General features: G+C 35.7%; 2 protein-coding genes across 2 annotated transcripts; one reads left to right on the forward strand and one right to left on the reverse strand.

Moving 5' to 3' along the window:
• The first annotated feature begins 2,677 nt into the window (after positions 1–2,677).
• Positions 2,678–2,958, forward strand: LOC133332676 (acyl-CoA-binding protein homolog). The gene has a single exon (XM_061541055.1). The coding sequence runs from the start codon at positions 2,701–2,703 to the stop codon at positions 2,953–2,955; it is 255 nt and encodes an 84-aa protein (XP_061397039.1). The 5' UTR covers positions 2,678–2,700; the 3' UTR covers positions 2,956–2,958.
• A 186-nt stretch (positions 2,959–3,144) lies between these two features.
• Positions 3,145–9,765, reverse strand: LOC133332689 (Bardet-Biedl syndrome 1 protein homolog). The gene is made up of 5 exons (XM_061541068.1): positions 9,501–9,765; positions 9,202–9,437; positions 6,757–7,579; positions 6,422–6,693; positions 3,145–3,353 (listed from the first exon to the last, which is right to left on the reverse strand). The coding sequence occupies exons 1-5, from the start codon at positions 9,763–9,765 to the stop codon at positions 3,156–3,158; spliced, it is 1,794 nt and encodes a 597-aa protein (XP_061397052.1). The 3' UTR covers positions 3,145–3,155.
• Between the last annotated feature and the right edge of the window lie 9,694 nt (positions 9,766–19,459).

The following is a 19,459-nucleotide window of genomic DNA, read 5'->3' on the forward strand; positions in this document are numbered from 1 at the left end:
TTGTTTATCAGAGCATTTCAAACGTCCGTCCGTCCGTCTGTCCATTATAATTTGTAAACACGATACAGGCCACAGTTATGAACCAATCTTCACGAAATTTTGCATGTAGGATGGGTTCGGCCCAATGAAAACCCATATTGTTTTTGGTAAAGATCGCTTAATATTTAGGGGATGAAATGGCCAAATACTTAATTTTCGTCGGCTTTTTTGCTCCCTCCAGAGGCCGCAATTATGGCCCAAACATCTCAAATTTTTACACGGAGAAGGGGATTGGGCCAAAGAATAAACATGCCTGTTTTGACAAAGATCCGTCAATATTTAGTGGGTCACATGGACCCTGACTTGTGTGTGAAAAATTATAAAATTTGTATTCTATGGCGAATAAATTTACTCCTGCAGGACATAGAGTCGAGAAGTTGAAAATATATCCAAGAAGAGTGGTTTGCCTTTCAATTCATAACAATTATATTGCCGCAAGTACTCGGATGTGGGAGTTACACGTAAATATTTACTGGTGCTTACGTATTCAGATATTATTTAATAAACCACTACAACACTAGACGACGGAAATAAAGTGCTGATCGCTTTAAAAATTTCCATGAGATTCCAGTTGTGATCAAGGACAACGCCGTTAAATTTTCCCTGATGATCAGGTAATAATTTTGGGATAAAGTGGACACGGTGAAGGGAACCTGGACAAGTAATTAGAAGGGCTGTACGGAATATTAGTAATATTCGGAATATATGTCAGTGTAACGAGGAGGTGCTGTTGACCTCTAATTGGGCAAGAAGGTGCAAATATCACGAAATATTGCCCAGGCTTGGAATAAACATCCGCAGAAAGTTAGAGTTCCGTGATAGTTGTGTAGGGTATCGTATGGTCGGTCCCTTCTGACTATACTGCTCCGCTCATTGGTTGAATATATGTTTGTCAATTGAAAAATATTTTTCAAAAATCCACACTTGATTGGAACATTGAAAAAACATTTTTAAACCAGTAAGGAAAGTAGTAAAATCGGACCGGATTTTCCTTCCTTCACCACGTTGGGTATATTCTACATACGTATCCTAACAGATGTCACCTCTTCGAAAAAACATTGTCTTGGAATTGAACAAACTTTGGTGCACCATTTCTACTAAATCGAACGAAAATAGAATGAAAGTACTCTCCATTAGCTTTCCATAGGTACCCATGTTGTCCCGGCAGAATTGTCCTGGAAGGAGCAGTGGACAAAATAATTATCCTTGCCCCAGGACTCCGCCAGTTTTTGTTAAATACCCCCAACTCTGGCGGAATTTTTTAATAATTTTATTAGCCAGAAAGAAAGTACTCTCAATTAGCTTTCCGATGATACCCATGTTGCCCCGGCAGAATTGTCCTGGAAGGAGCAGTGGGCAAAATAATTATCCTTGCCCCAGGACTTCGCCAGTTTTTGTTAAATACCCCCAACTCGGGCGGAATTTTTTAATAATTTTATTAGCTAGGATAAAAGTACTGTCCATTAGCTTTCCGATGATACCCAAGTTGTCCCTGCAGAATTGTCCTGGAAGGAGCAGTGCAAATCGAAAGATATATAGGGACTTTGGTTCACCATTTACATTAAATCGGACACAAATTTATATGTGGGAGCTATATTTAAATCTGGAGCGATTTTCACGAAACTTATTACTTATTACTTGTATTTTAGCTCAATTCAGTTCCAAATTTCGTGCATATCGAATGATATTTAGAGAATTTGGCACACCATTTACCTTAAATCGAACAAAAATATATATGGGAGCTATATGTAAATCTGAACCGATTTTCACGAAACTTGACACACATCATTCTAGACCTAATTCAGTACGCCATGCCAAATTTCGTGCAAATCGAAAGGTATATGGGGACTTTGAAGCACCATTTACCTTAAATCGGAGGAAATTATATATGGGAGCTATATCTAAATCTGAGCCGATTTTTCTCAATTTCAATAGGATTCGTCCTTGGGCCAAATAAACTTGATTGAAACCTTGAAAAAATATTTTTTAAAAGATCCACGCCTTTTAAATGGACCTTGAAAAAATATTTTTAAAAGATCCACGCCTTTTTAATGGACCTTGAAAAAATATTTTTAAAAATCCGCGCCTTTTTTAAGAATCTTGGAAAAATAATTTTTTTTTTTAAAATTCAAATTCACGTTCTTTTAGTAACTTTTTTTTCTTCAAAATTACTAATTTATTTTCTCGAATAAACGGATTTGCATAAGCACTACCCTTATCTAAAGAAATACAATTTTGAATTAATTTATTTTTTTATCTCCCAGATTTCATTGAGGGCCTTATCGGAACTATTGAACTGTTATCTTTCGAACACACGTGAGTAGTTGCAATAAGAAAATAAATCCGCCATCAACTATCTCACACACTTTTCAATAGAGCACCAATTATAGTGACGAAATTTTTTCGTTATCAGTTTGATTTTTAATTAAATAAAATGTTTTTCTTAAGCAAGTGTGGCAGGCAGGCGTAACAATTGGTCAAGAGAAGCAATTAACTATAAATAGTTTATGGCCACTTGAGAAAATTATCATTTCGCTTTCACCCTTACAACAGAGCAAGGTAATAAATTAAACACTTCAGAATCCGAAGATTTAGAAATCCACAATTTAAAATTTTTTAATTTGTATTCCCTAGAACCCCAAACCCCTTTACTCAATCAACATGGTTAGTTTCGAAGAAGCCTGTGAATTGGCCAAAAACTTCTCCAAGAAGCCCAGCGATTCCGAATTCTTGGAATTCTACGGTCTCTTCAAGCAAGCCACCGTCGGCGATGTCAACATCGACAAGCCCGGTGCCTTGGATTTGAAAAAGAAAGCCATGTGGGAAGCCTGGAACTCTCACAAGGGTATGAGCCAAGAAGCTGCCAAGGAAGCCTATGTCAAGGTCTACGAGAAGTATGCTCCCAAATATGCCTAAGAAGGGCAACTAAACAAAAAATTAAACAGTCACAGCAGTCGCATAAGAATCATGGTTAAGGAATTACTCATTTAAGCGGATGACCATAAAGAAATAGAATAAACCAATATTTAATTTTATTAACAACAAATTTTACAAAGGGTTTTTATTTATTTTTCGTTGAGTGTTTCATATTATTTTTGTGCGCCTTAATGTATGCTTTAGAAATTGGCTTCTGATTGGGGCATTGCAATGACGGCCGCTATCAAAGGTTTGGTCTGCTGCGTTTTGGTTATCATTACTCGTATGTGTGAGTTCTCAGGTGTCAATGTGTGTGGTGGTAATTTATCATTTGGATCCAAAACGGCCACGATTTCAAAATCGATTTTGAGTGGGACACCGGGTAAAATGCTGGGGAGCTGGAATCAAGAAGAGAAAGGAGAAGAGGCAATAAATTTTAAATTTAAAAAAAAAATTTTTTCAAGGTGGATCAAGCTGTGGATTTTTTTAAATATTAATTTCAAAGGCTATCAAAGACCTGGATTTTTTTAAATACTATCCAAGGCCTGGATTTTTATAACCTTCATCACTCTGTGGTACAGGGTATTATGTCTTTGTGCATATGTTTGTAACAGACAAATGGAATCGAGATAGACACATGGTTCATTTTGAGAATATGCATAAAATCACTTTCTAAGTCGATTTATATATGTCCGTCCGTCTGTCTGTCCATGTTAAATTGTAAACAAAGTACAGGTCGCGAATTGGACGAAAATTGGCATAGGTCACTTATTTGGCCCAAAGACACTTTTGAAATTGGGAAAAATCGCTTCAGATTTAGACATAGCTCCCATATATATATGCGGCAAAAAAACTTCAAATACCGGGGCATATAAAAACTTGAACCGATATAGAAAATACTCTGCCCAAATGGGTTTTAAATCTACAGAACCCCAAATGCAAAATTATAACCACTTTGGTGAAGAAATCCGGCTTAAACTTCCAAAATGCCGAAAATGAAGCGGGTTTGTATACCCATCATCACACTGTGGTACAGGGTATTATGTCTTTGTACATATGTTTGTAACATGCAAAAATAATAGAGATAGACCCATGGTTTCTTTTGAGAATAGGCATCTCATATATATATTTATGCATGTCCGATGTTAATGTAAATTGTAAACAAAGTATAGGTCGCATTTATGATCCGAATTGGACGAAAATTGGCATAGGTCACTTATTTGGCCCAAGAACGAATCCTATTGAAATTGCAAAAAAATCGGTTCAGATTTAAATATAGCTCCCATATATATTTTCGTCCGATTTAATGTAAATGTTGCACCAAAGTCCCTACATATCATTCGATTTGCACAAAATTTTGCATTAGGTCTAGAATGATGTGTGTTAAGTTTCCCGAAAATCGGTTCAGATTTAGATATAGATCCCATACATATTTTCGTCCGATTTAAAGTAAATGTTGCACCAAAGTCCCTATATACCATTCGATTTGCACGAAATTTTGCATAGCGTAGTAAATGAAGTCTAGAATGATGTGTGTTAAGTTTCGTGAAAATCGGTTCAGATTTAGATATAGCTCCCATATATATTTTCGTCCGATTTAATGTAAATGGTGTACCAAAGTCCCTATATATCTTCCGATTTGCACGAAATTTGGCATTGCGTAAGGAATTAGTTCTAGAATGATGTGTGTTAAGTTTCCCGAAAATCGGTTCAGATTTAGATATAGCTGCCATATATATTTTCGTCCGATTTTATGTAAATGGTGTATCAGAGTCCCTATATATCTTTCGATTTGCACGAAATTTGGCATAGCGTACTGAATGAAGTCTAGAATGATGTGTGTTAAGTTTCGTGAAAATCGGTTCAGATTTAGATATAGCTCTCATATATATATTTTCGTCCGATTTAATGTAAATGGTGTATCAGAGTCCCTATAACTTTCGATTTGCACGAAATTTGGCACAGCATCCTAAGTTGAGTCTAGAATGATGAGTGGTAAGTTTCCTGAAAATCGGTTCAGATTTAGATATAGCTCCCATATATATGTTCGACCGATTTAATGTAAATGGTGTATCAAAGTCCCTATATATCCTTCGATTTGCACGAAATTTTGCACAGCCTAATGATGTAGGTCTAGAATGATGTGTGTTAAGTTTCGTGAAAATCGGTTCAGATTTAGATATACCTCTCATATATATATATTCGTCCGATTTAATGTAAATGATGTACCAAAGTCCCTATATATCTTTAGATTTGCATGAAATTTTGCATAGCGTACCTAATTTAGTCTATATATATATTTTCCTTCGATTTTATGTAAATTGTGCGCTAAAGACCCAAAGTTTGTGCGATTGCCACACAATTTTGTACAATGAACTGTAGTTAATATAAATTTATTTCTGGCAAGTCTCGTTGAAATCGGTTCATATTTAGATATAGCTTATACATATATATTTTCATCCGATTTTACACAAAATTTTGCACAACGTACTGAAGTTAGTATAACCTAGAAGTTAGATGTAATTCGGCTCCACACTCCCCAGGTGGGTCCAATTGACACAACATATTGCACAACGTACTGAAGTTACTATAACATAACGTGTGGCAAGATTTGTTAAAATCGGTTCAGATTTAGATATAGCTCCTATATATAGTTTCGTCCGAATTTAAATAAATGGTGCACAAAAGACCCAAAGTTAGGCCGTTTTATACAAAAGTTTGCACAGCGTAGTGAAATCAATATTGCCTAACATTTGTCACGTTTTGTAGGAATCGGTCCTTTCCATACTGGGTTTAATATTTTTTCAAGGTGGATATAAGGCGTGGATTTTATTAAAATATTTTTTTAAAGTTCAAATTTTTTGTCGTGGATTTTTTAAAAAAATATTTCAAGGGTATATTCAAGGTCCTCCATAAAGGCGTGGAATTTATAAAAATATTTTTTAAGGTCCTCCATAAAGGCGTGGATTTTGTAAAAATATTTTTAAAGGTCCTCCATAAAGGCATGGATTTTGTAAAAATATTTTTTAAGGTCCTCCATAAAGGCGTGTATTTTGTAAAAATATTTCTAAGGTCCTCCATAAAGGCGTGGATTTTGTAAAAAATATTTTTTTTCATAAAGGGTGGTAAAAATATAAGGTCCAAGGCGTGGATTTTTTTAAAATATTTTTTTAAAGTTCAAAATTTTTGTCGTGGATTTTTTATAAAAAATATTTCAAGGGTATATTCAAGGTCCTCCATAAAGGCGTGGATTTTGTAAAAATATTTTTTAAGGTCCTCCATAAAGGCGTGGATTTTGTAAAAATATTTTTTAAGGTCCTCCATAAAGGCGTGGATTTTGTAAAAATATTTTTTAAGGTCCTCCATAAAGGCGTGGATTTTGTAAAAATATTTTTTAAGGTCCTCCATAAAGGCGTGGATTTTGTAAAAATAGTTTTTTTGTAATTTCAATTCGATAGATGCTTACCTTTGCCACCGATTTTTGTATGGTATAATGCCTGCGATTCGCATGCAGCAGCACCATTAAATTCGAGGCCATTTTATAGGTGGACAAATTCTGTATGGTCAAGTATAAACGAAAAACGGGACCAACACCACACACCTCAGCCGATAATTTGACAGGAGCATGAGTAATATCTCCAGAAATGGTGCGTTCCGAAGAATTCAAAGCATCCACTGTGGCTCGGGCTGCTGTATGCCTCAAACGCCATAATTCCACCTGGAAACTGCCATAGGTTGCTGGAAAATTAAAAAAAATGACAATAAAATGTATGTATAGGTATTAATATGTCGATTTTTTACCCTTTGCATTCTGTTTCTCTCTGGCCACCTGTTCCACAAAAATCGAGCTCTTTTTGGGTTTTTCCAAAACCGAAGAATGCACCATATCGTTGGCGTTGAGAAATCCCCGCCCAGCCACATTTTGACTGGGTTCAAAGGTGGCTGTCCTTTTCAGAATTTTGATAATCAAATCTCCCTCCAGGGTGGTCAAACACAAAACATGTTCCTCCAAACCCAAATACCCGAAGACCATCGAACTGACGGTGCCTTCAATTTGAAATTCATCCACCAGATATTTTTGCATATAGAATTGCACCAGACCCCCTTCGAGGGCCACACAGATTAGCGACAATCCCAAATGATTTAAATTTATCATTGTCATGCATATGGGCTGTTCCGCCAACGGCACCATATACAGCTGCTTGCCTTTTTTCGAATAACAAACCAATTTCTTATCCATTGATGAGACAACAATTGTTTGATCTATGGGGAGAAGGACTAGGCCGGTTAGGGGATAACTTAGCTTAAAGATTTCTTGACCCTCAGTGGCTGTTTTGCGTAGCAAATAAACGGAGCCATAACGGGTGGCAATGGCAATGCAGAAATCCGTTTCAAAGCAACCGTTCACAGCCAACATACTTGGGGTAATGTCAGGACATGCCATAACCCGATACAAGACACCAAAACTTTGCGGCTCCACAATAATAATTTCACCCATATCTGTGGCAATGACCAAATGCGAGGGTGGCTGGGAATCTCCGCTTGAGACTCGGGCCAAACATTTGAGTGCCACAACATTGGAATAGCGTATGAGTGAACCTTCGGCTTGTTGGCGTATGAAGTCCTATGGAGAAAGAAAGAGGGAAGAGGAATGGAATTATGGAATCTTAAAAAGCTCACAAAATTATTTTTTATTGTTTATTTTAATTAATAAATAGTATTATACATATAGTCCATTATTTATTTATTTTTATTTATTTTATATTATTTATTTTCTGAACCGTTTTACTCGAAACTTAGCACACACCTTTCTAGGCTTAATTCAGTAGGTATATATGTACTTTGGTGCACCATTTACCTTAAATCGGACGGAAATATATGTGGGAGCTATATCTAAATCGGAACCGATTTCTACGAAACTTAACACACATCAATCTAGACTTAATTTAGTACGCTATGCCAAATTTCGTGCAAATCGAAAGTTATATAGGTACTTTGGTGCACCATTTACCTTAAATCGGACGAAAATACATATGGGACCTATATCTAAATCTGAAGCGATTTTCACGAAACTTAACACACATCACTATAGACTTAATCTAGTACCCTATGCCAAATTTCGAGCAAATCGACATTGGTGCATTATTCACCTAAAATCGGACGAAAATATATATGGGAGCTATATCTAAATCTGAACCAATTTATACGAAACTTAACACACATCACTCTAGACTTAATTTAGTACCCCATGCAAAATTTCGAGAAAATCGAAGGATATATAGGGACGTTGGTGCCCTATTTGCCTAAAATCGGCCGAAAATATATATGGGTGCTATATCTAAATCAGAACCAATTTTCATCAAATTTAGCACACATCGTTCTAGACTTTATTCAGTACGCTATGCAAAATTTCGTGCAAATTGATGGATACATAGGGTCTTTCGTGCATTATTCACTTTAAATCGGACGAAAATATATATAGGAGTATATATCTGTATCTCAACCGATTTTCCCGAAACTCACTATTAATCATTCTATGTTCAATTCAGTACGCTATGCCAATTTTCGTGCAAATCGAAGAATATATAGGGACTTTGGTGCACCATTTACGTAAAATCGGACGAAAATATATATAGGAGCTATATCTGTATCTCAACCGATTTTCCCGAAACTCACTATTAATCATTCTATGTCCAATTCAGTACGCTATGCCAATTTTCGTGCAAATCGAAGAATATATAGGGATTTTGGTGCACCATTTACGTAAAATCGGACGAAAATATATATGGGAGCTATATCCAAATCTGAACCGATTTTCAAGAAATTTAACTTACATATTTCTAGATTTAATTCAGTACGCTATGCCAATTTTTGTGCAAATCGAAGAATATATAGGGACTTTGGTGCTCTATTTACCTAAAATCGGTCGAAAATATATATGGGAGCTATATCTAAATCTGAATAAATTTTTCCCAATTTCAATAGGGTCCGACCTTGGGCCAAATAAATGAGCTGTGCTAAATTGCATTCAATTCGGATCATAAATGCGACCAGTACTTTGTTTACAATTTAACATGGACAGACATACGGGCGGACATGCATAAATCGGCTTAAAAAGTAATTCTATGCATATTCTCAAAAGGAACCCTGTGTCTATCTCGTTTCCTTTTTCCTGAAGGTTATGAAAATATTTCAAAAAAAAAAAAATCCCTCGAAATAAAAATATATTTTTTTAATTCTACTCACATTCATTTCCGGTGGCAGAAGATTCAACAAATGCTGAGACTTCCTTGTCAACTTGGGACGCTCCAAGGTCTTCAATTGTTCAATAAGAGCCTCCTGTTCATCCACTCCCACCAAATTGAGTTTACGCCATATGTCCCTCTCTTCGTCCAATACCGGCAGCTCAGGCAGGGTATATTTGAAATAGGGTTTAATGTGACGATAAAATAATACCGCTTCGGCAATGGCCACAGCAACAACTAAAACCAGATTTTTTTGTCATAAAAAAATCTCAATTTATTAAAAATTCATTCCCCACTTACTTGGCGTTTTGGGTTCCGAATCATCGATGTACAAACTAACAATAGCCGATGGTATACCCTTCAGTTCATGTTCCGATTCCAAATCTATGCCACGGAATACTTTCAGTGTGGCCCTTGGTGGTTCTTCATCAATGGCTATGTCGGTGGCAATAAGACGAACATAATTATCGGATTTTATGTCACTCACGGTGACACAGGATGGTAGGGTATTTAATTTTGGTTGCTCATTGTCGACAACCTGGAGCCAATTTCCCGGGGAAACCATTTTTTGGCAGGTTTTTGCTTTTTTGTTCGTATTGTTTTTGCCTTTCCTTTGCTGAGCTATTCCTTGTGTACAATAAACACTGTTTTACTACCGCCTTGGGAAAATGTTGTTGCCAAGGCAACATGTTGTCGGGTGGGCATTAGGGTTGTCCTTAAATGAAGGCAGGGTTGTATTTTTTGGAAAAAAAAAATAATAATAATAAAATATAAATAAAAAATATAGACAAGTAAACAAGTATTTAAAAAAAATTCCACGCCAATGTCAGACCCTGAATGTCTGAAAAAATATTTTAAAAAGATCCGCGCTTATATTTTTTAAAAATCTATCCCTACCACTATGAGCGAAAAAAAAAATAAAAATCTATACCTACGTCTATATCTCAAAAAATATTTTTTTTTAAATCCCCGCCTATGTCTAACTTTTAAAAAATATTTTTTTTTTAATCAGGGCAATGCTTTTCCTTTTGCGCTTGCCTACTATGTCTGACCCTTAAAAAAATATTAAAAAACCAGTGAGCGGAGCAGTATAGTCGGACGGGGCCGACCATATGATACCCTACACAACTACCACGAAAAGCACACTTTCGGCGGTTCTATATTCTGAGCCTGGGCAATATTTCGTGATATTTGCACCCTTTTTACCGATTATAGATCAACAACTCCTCTTTCTAAGTCTTGCATATTTTCCAAACTATTTTTCTTAAAGTCAATTTTTACGCTATAAAATAAAAAATTGGTCACTTTAGGTTTTGGTTGATTTGACCCTCGGAAAATTGGCCGATTATCATATAAACAGCCACTCTAAGTATTTGGTCAGATCCCCTTCACCTTGTAAAATATGTGATGTTCTGCATATAATAATTGCCTCTAGAGCGACTAGAAAATTTGACATAATTAAAGTTTTCGGTTCACTGCACCCCCTGAATGAAATCTCAACTTCACCGAAAACTATAGGCGTCATCCTTGACCATAATCGGAAATTCATGTACAATTTCAAAGCTATCAGCGCGACATTTCCGTCCTGTAATGGAGTAATAGTAATAATATGCACATAGTCACCTTTACTTAATTACGTATAACTCCCGCATCGGAGTGCATACAGCCATATAATTTGTATCAATTTGAAGGTCAATAACTCATCTTGGACATACTATCAACATCTCGAGTATATGTCCTTCAGGAGCAAGTATATACGCCCCAGAATAAAAATGTTGTAATTTTTCACACAAAAGTCAGGGACCATTTGACCCGCTAAATATTGACCGATCTTTATCAAAACAGGCATGCTTATTCTTAGGCCCGATCCCCTTCTCCATGTAAAATTTCACGATGTTCGGACCATAACTGCGGCCTCTGGAGCCACCAGAAAAACCGACAAAAATTTAATATTTGGTCCATTTCATCCCCTAAATATTAACCGATCTTTACAATAGGGGTCTTCATTGGTCATAACCCATCTTACATGCAAAATTTCGTGAAGTTTGGTCCATAACTGTGGCCTGTGTCGTCTTTACAAATTATAATGGACAGACGGACGGACGGACGGACACACATGTCTAGATCGACTCAGCTATTTGGGATATGACGATCGGTATACTTAAAGGTGGGTCTAGGACCAATATTTCGCGGCGTTACAAACTTTTGGGGCTGCACAAAGCTATAATACCCTGACAACATAGTTGTGTAGGGTATAATGACAACATAGTTGTGTAGGGTATAAAAATCACATCTATATTCTTCGATTTTTTTAATTAACGTGGAAAATTAAAAAAATTGTCTGATACTGTTTTGGTATTCCCTTCGCATTTATTTAATTTTAGAAATGTACAGATATCCACTGACCCTTCGCCGGTAATTAACATATTTTCAAAAACCAATAAAACCCAAATAATCAAAAAATCGATTCTCTTGATTAACTAAAAGAAAAAAACTTATCCATAACCAATATTGCCGGATGGTATATTTTGCTAGCCAAACATTACAAATTGCCTTAAACTACAAGTGAAATACCAACAAATTCCGGTTAAGTGAAAGCTAAGCTATTTCATCTCCACTAACAACGGGGAGTTAAATTCACCGATCAAACAACGGCAGCATCACCGGCAAGAATCATGGATCTCTCTCACTCGCCAAACTCTAGCCATAATCATAAATGTAAATATTTGCAAGCAATAGCAACAACAACAACAACAGGTCCATAGCCGAACCCAGCTAGCAGCACACTTGTTCCATACACACAAATCTGTAAACAAAAACAAAAAAAATAATATTAATTTTCAGCCTCAGCCATACCGAAAAATCTAGGTTAGCTATTAGCTTGGCCGACTCACAACATTGCCAATTTGCCTAGGAAGTTAAGTCGATTGTTGTTGTTTTTGGGCTTTTGGCAAGTAATTGCAAATAATTAAATGTAAATATTTTGAAAACAATATGTATGTATGTAAATATCATAGGGGTTTTCATTATTTTATTCCAAAAATATTTTGGCGTGGATTTTTCAAATATTTCGCCATATTTGCACCCTATTGACCGACTAGAGGTCAACAAATATTACTAATATTCAGTACAACCCTTCTAATTATTTGTCCAGATTCCTTCACCGTGGGTTATGTTGTGATGTTCGACTTTCGACTCGAAAAAAAAAATACAAAAAATTAAGTTTTCGTTCCACCAATATCCCAATATTATTATCTGATCATCGTCGAAAATTATAGGCGTGGTCCTTGACGATACGTGGGTCCTTATGGAAAATTTCAAAGCGATTAGAGCTATATTTCTGCCCTCTAGTGTGGTAATGGGTTACTAAATAATATACGAATACGTATGCACCTGTAAATATTTAAGTGTCTCTCCCACATCAGAGTAGTGGGTGACCTTTAAATTGATAATTAGTATCAATTTAAAAGTCAACCACTACTCCCGGATATACTATCAACTTCTCGGAACTATGTCCTTGAGGGGCAAATATATACGCCATAGAATACAACTTTTGCAATTTTTCATACAAAAGTCAGGGTCCATTTGACCAGCTAAATATTGATCGATCTTTCCTTGGCCCGATCCCCTTCACGATGTTCGGGCCCTTAATGCGGTCTCTGGAGCAACCAGAAAAACGTACAAAAATTAAGTATTTGGTCCATTTCATCCCCTAAATATTAACCGACCTTTACAGAAAACAATAGGGCTCTTCATTGAGCAGAACCCATTCTACGTGCAAAATTTCGTGAAGATTGGTCCATAACTGTGGCCTGTATCGGGTTTACAAATTATAATGGACAGACGGACGGACGGATGGCCGGACATATATGTCTAGATTGACTCAGCTAGTCTAGATGTGACGATCGGTGTACTTAAAGTTGGGTCTAGGACCAATATTTCGCGGCGTTACAAACTCTTGGGCCTGCACAAAGCTATAATACTCTGACAACATAGTTGTGTAGGGTATACAAATCCACGCCTATAGGTAGACCATAAAAAATAATTTAAAATCAGTTAGGAAAGTAGTAAAGTCCGACGGGGCAGACTATACGATACCTTTCACCACTTTGGGTATATTCAACAGATGAATCCTTACAGACGTCATATTTTTAAAGGACCAGTAAAATGAAATTTGATCCATAAACATGTCATTCTGCAACCGATACTAAATTTTTCATTTGGTTAGATATAGAAGCTATATCTAAATCTGAACCGATTTTCGGGAAACTCAACACACATCATTCTAGGCCTAATTCAGTACGCTATGCAAAATTTTCGTGCAAATCGGATGATATATAGGGACTTTGGTATACCATTTACATTAAATCGGACGAAAATATATATCGGAGCTATATCTAAATCCGAATTGATTTTCAGGAAACTTAACTCACAAGATTCTAGAACTAATTCATTACGCTATGCCAAATTTCGGGCAAATCAAAAGATATATAGGGTCTTCGGTACACCCTACATGCCACATTTCGTGCAAATCGAAAGATATTAATGGACTTTGGTGCACCATTTACATTAAATCGGACGAAAATATATATGGGAGCTATATCTAAATCTGAACCGATTTTTCCCAATTTCCTTAGGCCAAACAAATGAGCTGTACCAAATTTCAACCAATTCGAACCATAAATGCGACCTGTAATTTGTTTACAATTTAACATGGACCGACAGACGGACGGACATGCATGAATCGACTTAAAAAATTGATTCCATGCATATTCTCAAAAGGAACCATGTGTCTATACCGTCTCCTTTCGCCTGTTACAAACATATGCACAAAGACATAATACCCTGTACCACAGAAAATCGCGATGTTTGGACCATAATTGCGGTCTCTGGAGCGACCAGAAAAATTTACAAAAATTTAATATTTGGTCCATTTCATCCCCTAAATATCATTCGATCTTTACCAGAAACAATGGAGGTCTTCATTGGCCAGAACCCATCCTACATGCAAAATTTCGTGAAGATTGGTCCATAACTGTGGCCTGTATCGTGTTTACAAATTATAATGGACAGACGGACACACATGTCTAGATCGAATCAGCTGGTCGATATATGACGATCGGTATACTTAAAGGCGTTACAAACTCTTGGGGCTGCACAAAGCTATAATACCCTGACAACATAGTTGTGTAGGGTATACAAATAATTTTTTTTTTTTTTTTGTAAAAACTATAATAATAATAATTTTTGTTAAATTTAATTTTTTTAATTAACATCAATCCAAACGTGTATTTTTTTTTAAGCTTATGTCAATAACCTGTGAAGTGACCCAGTTATCTCCCACACTACAAAAACCTTAAATTCATCTCTCTCTCTCTCTGCGTTAAACAATAAAAATCCAAAACATATTGCCCAGAGAGTTTCTTAAACGATTTGTTCGGACTGACTGACTCACAATTGAAATGTGCTAAAAATGTGCTGATCAAATATTTTCATCACGTTTGAATTGACAGTGAATTATCACGGAATATCTTGAATTACCTTAACTGGGCCATTTACATACAAGAGTTTCAGTATTTTTTTACCACACCTAATAAAACTTCCTCCATGGCCTGGAATTGACGGACGAATTGGCGCTGCTGAGTCTAGACACGCAACTTAACCTACAAACAAAATTCAATAATAATTGGTATTGTTGTTATTTCCGCACTCTTACCAAAAAACCACACTTGCACACACACTCCAGGAAGGCGGTAGCCTTATGACCACCATCAACAACAATTATTACTGTGTGCAAAATTTTTTGGTCAAAACAAAGAAATTCATTGAACAAAAAACAAAACCCAAACCGAAATTGAACAGATAGTTCAGTTCAACTGATCTGCAAAAATTATTGAACGGGTTTAATTGTCTTTAAGCCAAACATAGCAATTGGGTTATTTGCAATATTCAGAGGGGGAAGGGAAGCAGTACCACAATTCATTTCAATTTGATCACATTTTTGTGGTTGGTGTTGCTCTGTGGCGAACTTGTAAACTGCTCGCCATGAGTCACCATCTTTGGTATGCCTTTGGTTTGGTTTCTCGTCACTGACCATCGACCGGTTTTATTCGCTGAAAATGATTAGTCAAGTGACTAAAAAAAATGAAAATGTCTTGTTTTTGGTTTTCTTCCTCAAGATGATGGGGGATATCATTACAACAAATTGCAGAGAATTTCCCCCAGGGCAATCTTGGCATCGCCATCATCACACTTACCATTTTTATGGCCAACAACCTGTTCTTAGCCATGGATGGCCGGTTGGCTGGCTACATCGATGTTTTCTTTGGTAAACAGGAAGTTTGAAAAATTTTGTTTTGACAAAAATTTCACTATTTCCGGTTGTCTCCTTTTTTCCGATACCTCCAAAGCTGCTATTAACTATGATTCGATATATGGTAAATTGTCTAGTTTGAGTTGTACAGGTTTCACACATCAATGTTAGATGCTATACAGCATGCAAAAGTGTCATGAGGAATTTCGGAATGTCAGAATCTCAGAGCAGGAAATAAACCCAGTAAACATACAGGATAAAATATACACGCCTACGGATAGACTATAAAAATAGTTTTAAAAATATCCACGATTAAAATATACAATGAAATTTTGTTTTTCAATAGATAAGCCAAGAAAAATATCCTTTAAGGTATCCACGCCTATAAATAGGCCAAGAAAAATATCCTTTAATGTATCCACGCCTATAAATAGGCCAAGAAAATATCTTTTAAAATATCCACGCCTACAAATAGGCCAAGAAAAATATCTTTTAAAATATCCACGCCTATAAATAGGCCAAGAAAAATATCCTTTAAGGTATCCACGCCTATAAATAGGCCAAGAAAAATATCCTTTAAGGTATCCACGCCTATAAATAGGCCAACAAAAATATCTTTTAAAATATCCAAGCCTATAAATAGGCCAAGAAAAATATATTTTAAAATATCCACGCCTATAAATAGGCCAAGAAAAATATCCTTTAAAGTATCCACGCCTATAAATAGACCAAGAAAAATATCCTTTAAAGTATCCACGCCTATAACTAGACCAAGAAAAATATCCTTTAAAGTATCCATGCCTATAACTAGACCAAGAAAAATATCCTTTAAAGTATCCACGCCTATAAATAGGCCAAGAAAAATATCCTTTAAAGTATCCACGCCTATAAATAGACCAAGAAAAATATCTTTTAAAATATCCACGCCTATAAATAGGCCAAGAAAAATATCTTTTAAAATATCCACGCCTATAAATAGGCCAAGAAAAAAATCCTTTAAAGTATCCACGCCTATAAATAGACCAAGAAAAATATCCTTTAAAGTATCCACGCCTATAACTAGACCAAGAAAAATATCCTTTAAAGTATCCATGCCTATAACTAGACCAAGAAAAATATCCTTTAAAGTATCCACGCCTATAAATAGGCCAAGAAAAATATCCTTTAAAGTATCCACGCCTTTTGTGGACCCCTAAAAATATCCTTTAAAGTATCCACGCCTTTAACTAGACCAAGAAAAATATCCTTTAAAGTATCCACGCCTATAAATCCTTTAAAGTATCCACGCCTTTTGTGGACCCCTAAAAATATCCTTTAAAGTATCCACGCCTATAAATAGGCCAAGAAAAATATCTTTTAAAATATCCACGCCTATAAATAGGCCAAGAAAACTATCTTTTAAAATATCCACGCCTATAAATAGGCCAAGAAAAATATCTTTTAAAATATCCACGCCTATAAATAGGCCAAGAAAAATATCCTTTAAAGTATCCACGCCTATAAATAGGCCAAGAAAAATATCCTTTAAAGTATTCACGCCTATAAATAGACCAAGAAAAATATCCTTTAAAGTATCCACGCCTATAAATAGGCCAAGAAAAATATCTTTTAAAATATCCACGCCTATAAATAGGCCAAGAAAAATATCCTTTAAAGTATCCACGCCTATAAATAGACCAAGAAAAATATCCTTTAAAGTATCCACGCCTATAAATAGGCTAAGAAAAATATCCTTTAAAGTATCCACGCCTATAAATAGGCCAAGAAAAATATCATTTAAAGTATCCACGCCTATAAATAGGCTAAGAAAAATATTCTTTAAAGTATCCACGCCTATAAATAGGCCAAGAAAAAAATCATTTAAAGTATCCACACCTATAAATAGGCCAAGAAAAATATCCTTTAAGGTATCCACGCCTTTAAATAGGCCAAGAAAAATATCCTTTAAGGTATCCACGCCTATAAATAGGCCAAGAAAAATATGTTTTAAAATATCCACGCCTATAAATAGGCCAAGAAAAATATTTTTTAAAATATCCACGCCTATAAATGGGCCAAGAAAAATATTTAAAAAAAATCAACTATATCTAAATATGAACCGATTTCAACCAAACTTGACATACATCAATCGAGACCTAATTAAATACTCTGTGCAAAATGTTGTCTCAATCGGACCAATATTGGGAGTTTGGTGCACCATTTACCTAAAATCGGACGAAACTATATATAGGAGCTATATCTAAATCTGCACCGATTTTCTCCAATGTCAATAGGGTTCGTCCTTGGGCCAAATAAGTGACATGACATTTCATCCAAATCGGATCATAAATTCTACCTATACTTTGTTCACAAAAATACATGGACGGACGGAAGACGGACATGCATAAATCGACTCAGAACGTGAATCTATGCATATTCTCAAAAGGAACCATGGGTCAATCTCGATTCCTTTTGCCTGTTACAAACATATACACAAAGACATAATACCCTGTACCACAGTGTGGTGAAATCGGTTCCGATTTAGATATAGCTCCCATATATATTTTTAGTGCACCAAAGCACCTGTATATCTTTCGATTTGCACGAAATTTGGCATAGCGTAATGTATTAGGTATAGAATGATGTGTGTTAAGTTTCCTGAATATCGGTTCAGATTTCGATATAGCTCCCATATATATTTTCGTCCGTTTTTGTGTAAATGCAATAAATTAAGTCTATAGTGATGTGGGTTAAGTTTTGTAAAAATTGGTTCAGATTTAGATATAGCTCCCATATATATTTTCGACCGATTTATTGTAAATGGTGTACCAAAATCCCTATATATCTTTCGATTAGGACGAAATGTAGCATAGCGTGCTGAATTTAGTGCAGAATGATGTGTGTTAAATTTCTTGAAAATCGGTTCAGATTTAGATATAGCTTCCATAAATATTTTCGTCCGATTTTAGGTAAACAGTGCACCAAAGTCCCTTTATATCCATCATTTTGCACGAAATTTTACATAGCGTAAGTCTAGAATGATGAGTGGTAAGTTTCGGGAAAATCGGTTCAGATTTCGATATAGCTCTCATATATATTTTCGTCAGTTTTTGTGTAAATGATTAAGCAAAGTCGCTATATAACCTTCAATTTGCACCAAATTTGGCAACCGCGTGCTGAATCAAGTCTAGAACGATGTGTGTTAAGTTTCGTGAAAATCGGTTCAGATTTAGATATAGCTGCCATATTGTAGATTTAGATATATATTTAGATATAGCCACGCCTATATATATATATATCATATCGCGCCTAGTAAAAAACTATGAATCATATTTTTAACCAGTGAGCGGAGCAGTATAGTTGGACGGTGCCGACCATACGATACCATACACAATTACCACGGAACTCTAACTTTCTGCGAATGTTTATTTCGAGTCGAGAATGTTTATTTCGTGAAATTTGCACCCTCTTGACCGATTAGAGATCAACCTCTTCTTTTCACTGCCATATTTTTCGAATATTACTAATATTCAGTACAGCCCTTCTAATTACTTGCCCAGGTTCCCTTCACCGTGGGTTGTGTTGTTCGGCTTTTGGCGTATAGATCGACTAAAAAGAAACACTTCATCCCAAATTTTTACGTACAAATTATAGGCGTTGTCCCTGACCATAACTGGAACCTCTTGGCGCTATATATTCCGACCTCCAGTGTGGTAATGGGTTACTAAATAATATCTGAATACGTTAGTGCCTGTAAATATTTACGTGTAAGTCCCACATCCGAGCACATACGAAAATATAGTTGGTGTCAATTTAAAGATCAACCACTCCTCTTGGATATACTGTTAACTGCTCGGGTCTACATCGATCAGGAGTAAATATATACGTCATAGAATACATTTTTTTTTTAATTTTTTACACAAAAGTCAGGGTCCATTTGACCCGCTAAATAATGACCGATCTTTAT

This window comes from Musca vetustissima, unplaced genomic scaffold, assembly GCF_032173495.1.
Source record: "Musca vetustissima isolate MV318-11 ecotype Yass unplaced genomic scaffold, APGP_CSIRO_Mvet_v1 utg4602, whole genome shotgun sequence".
NCBI lineage: Eukaryota > Metazoa > Arthropoda > Insecta > Diptera > Muscidae > Musca > Musca vetustissima.

Bases quoted from the DNA above. Each gene is read 5' to 3' on its own strand.
- LOC133332689 (XM_061541068.1), bottom strand. From the start codon at position 9,765: ATGGTTTCCCCGGGAAATTGGCTCCAGGTTGTCGACAATGAGCAACCA. The intron at 9,438-9,500 runs GTAAGTGGGGAA...ATCTGGTTTTAG, and splicing joins TTCGGAACCCAAAACGCCAA to TTGTTGCTGTGGCCATTGCC. The intron at 6,694-6,756 runs GTAAAAAATCGA...TTAATTTTCCAG, and splicing joins AGAGAAACAGAATGCAAAGG to CAACCTATGGCAGTTTCCAG.
- LOC133332676 (XM_061541055.1), top strand. From the start codon at position 2,701: ATGGTTAGTTTCGAAGAAGCCTGTGAATTGGCCAAAAACTTCTCCAAG.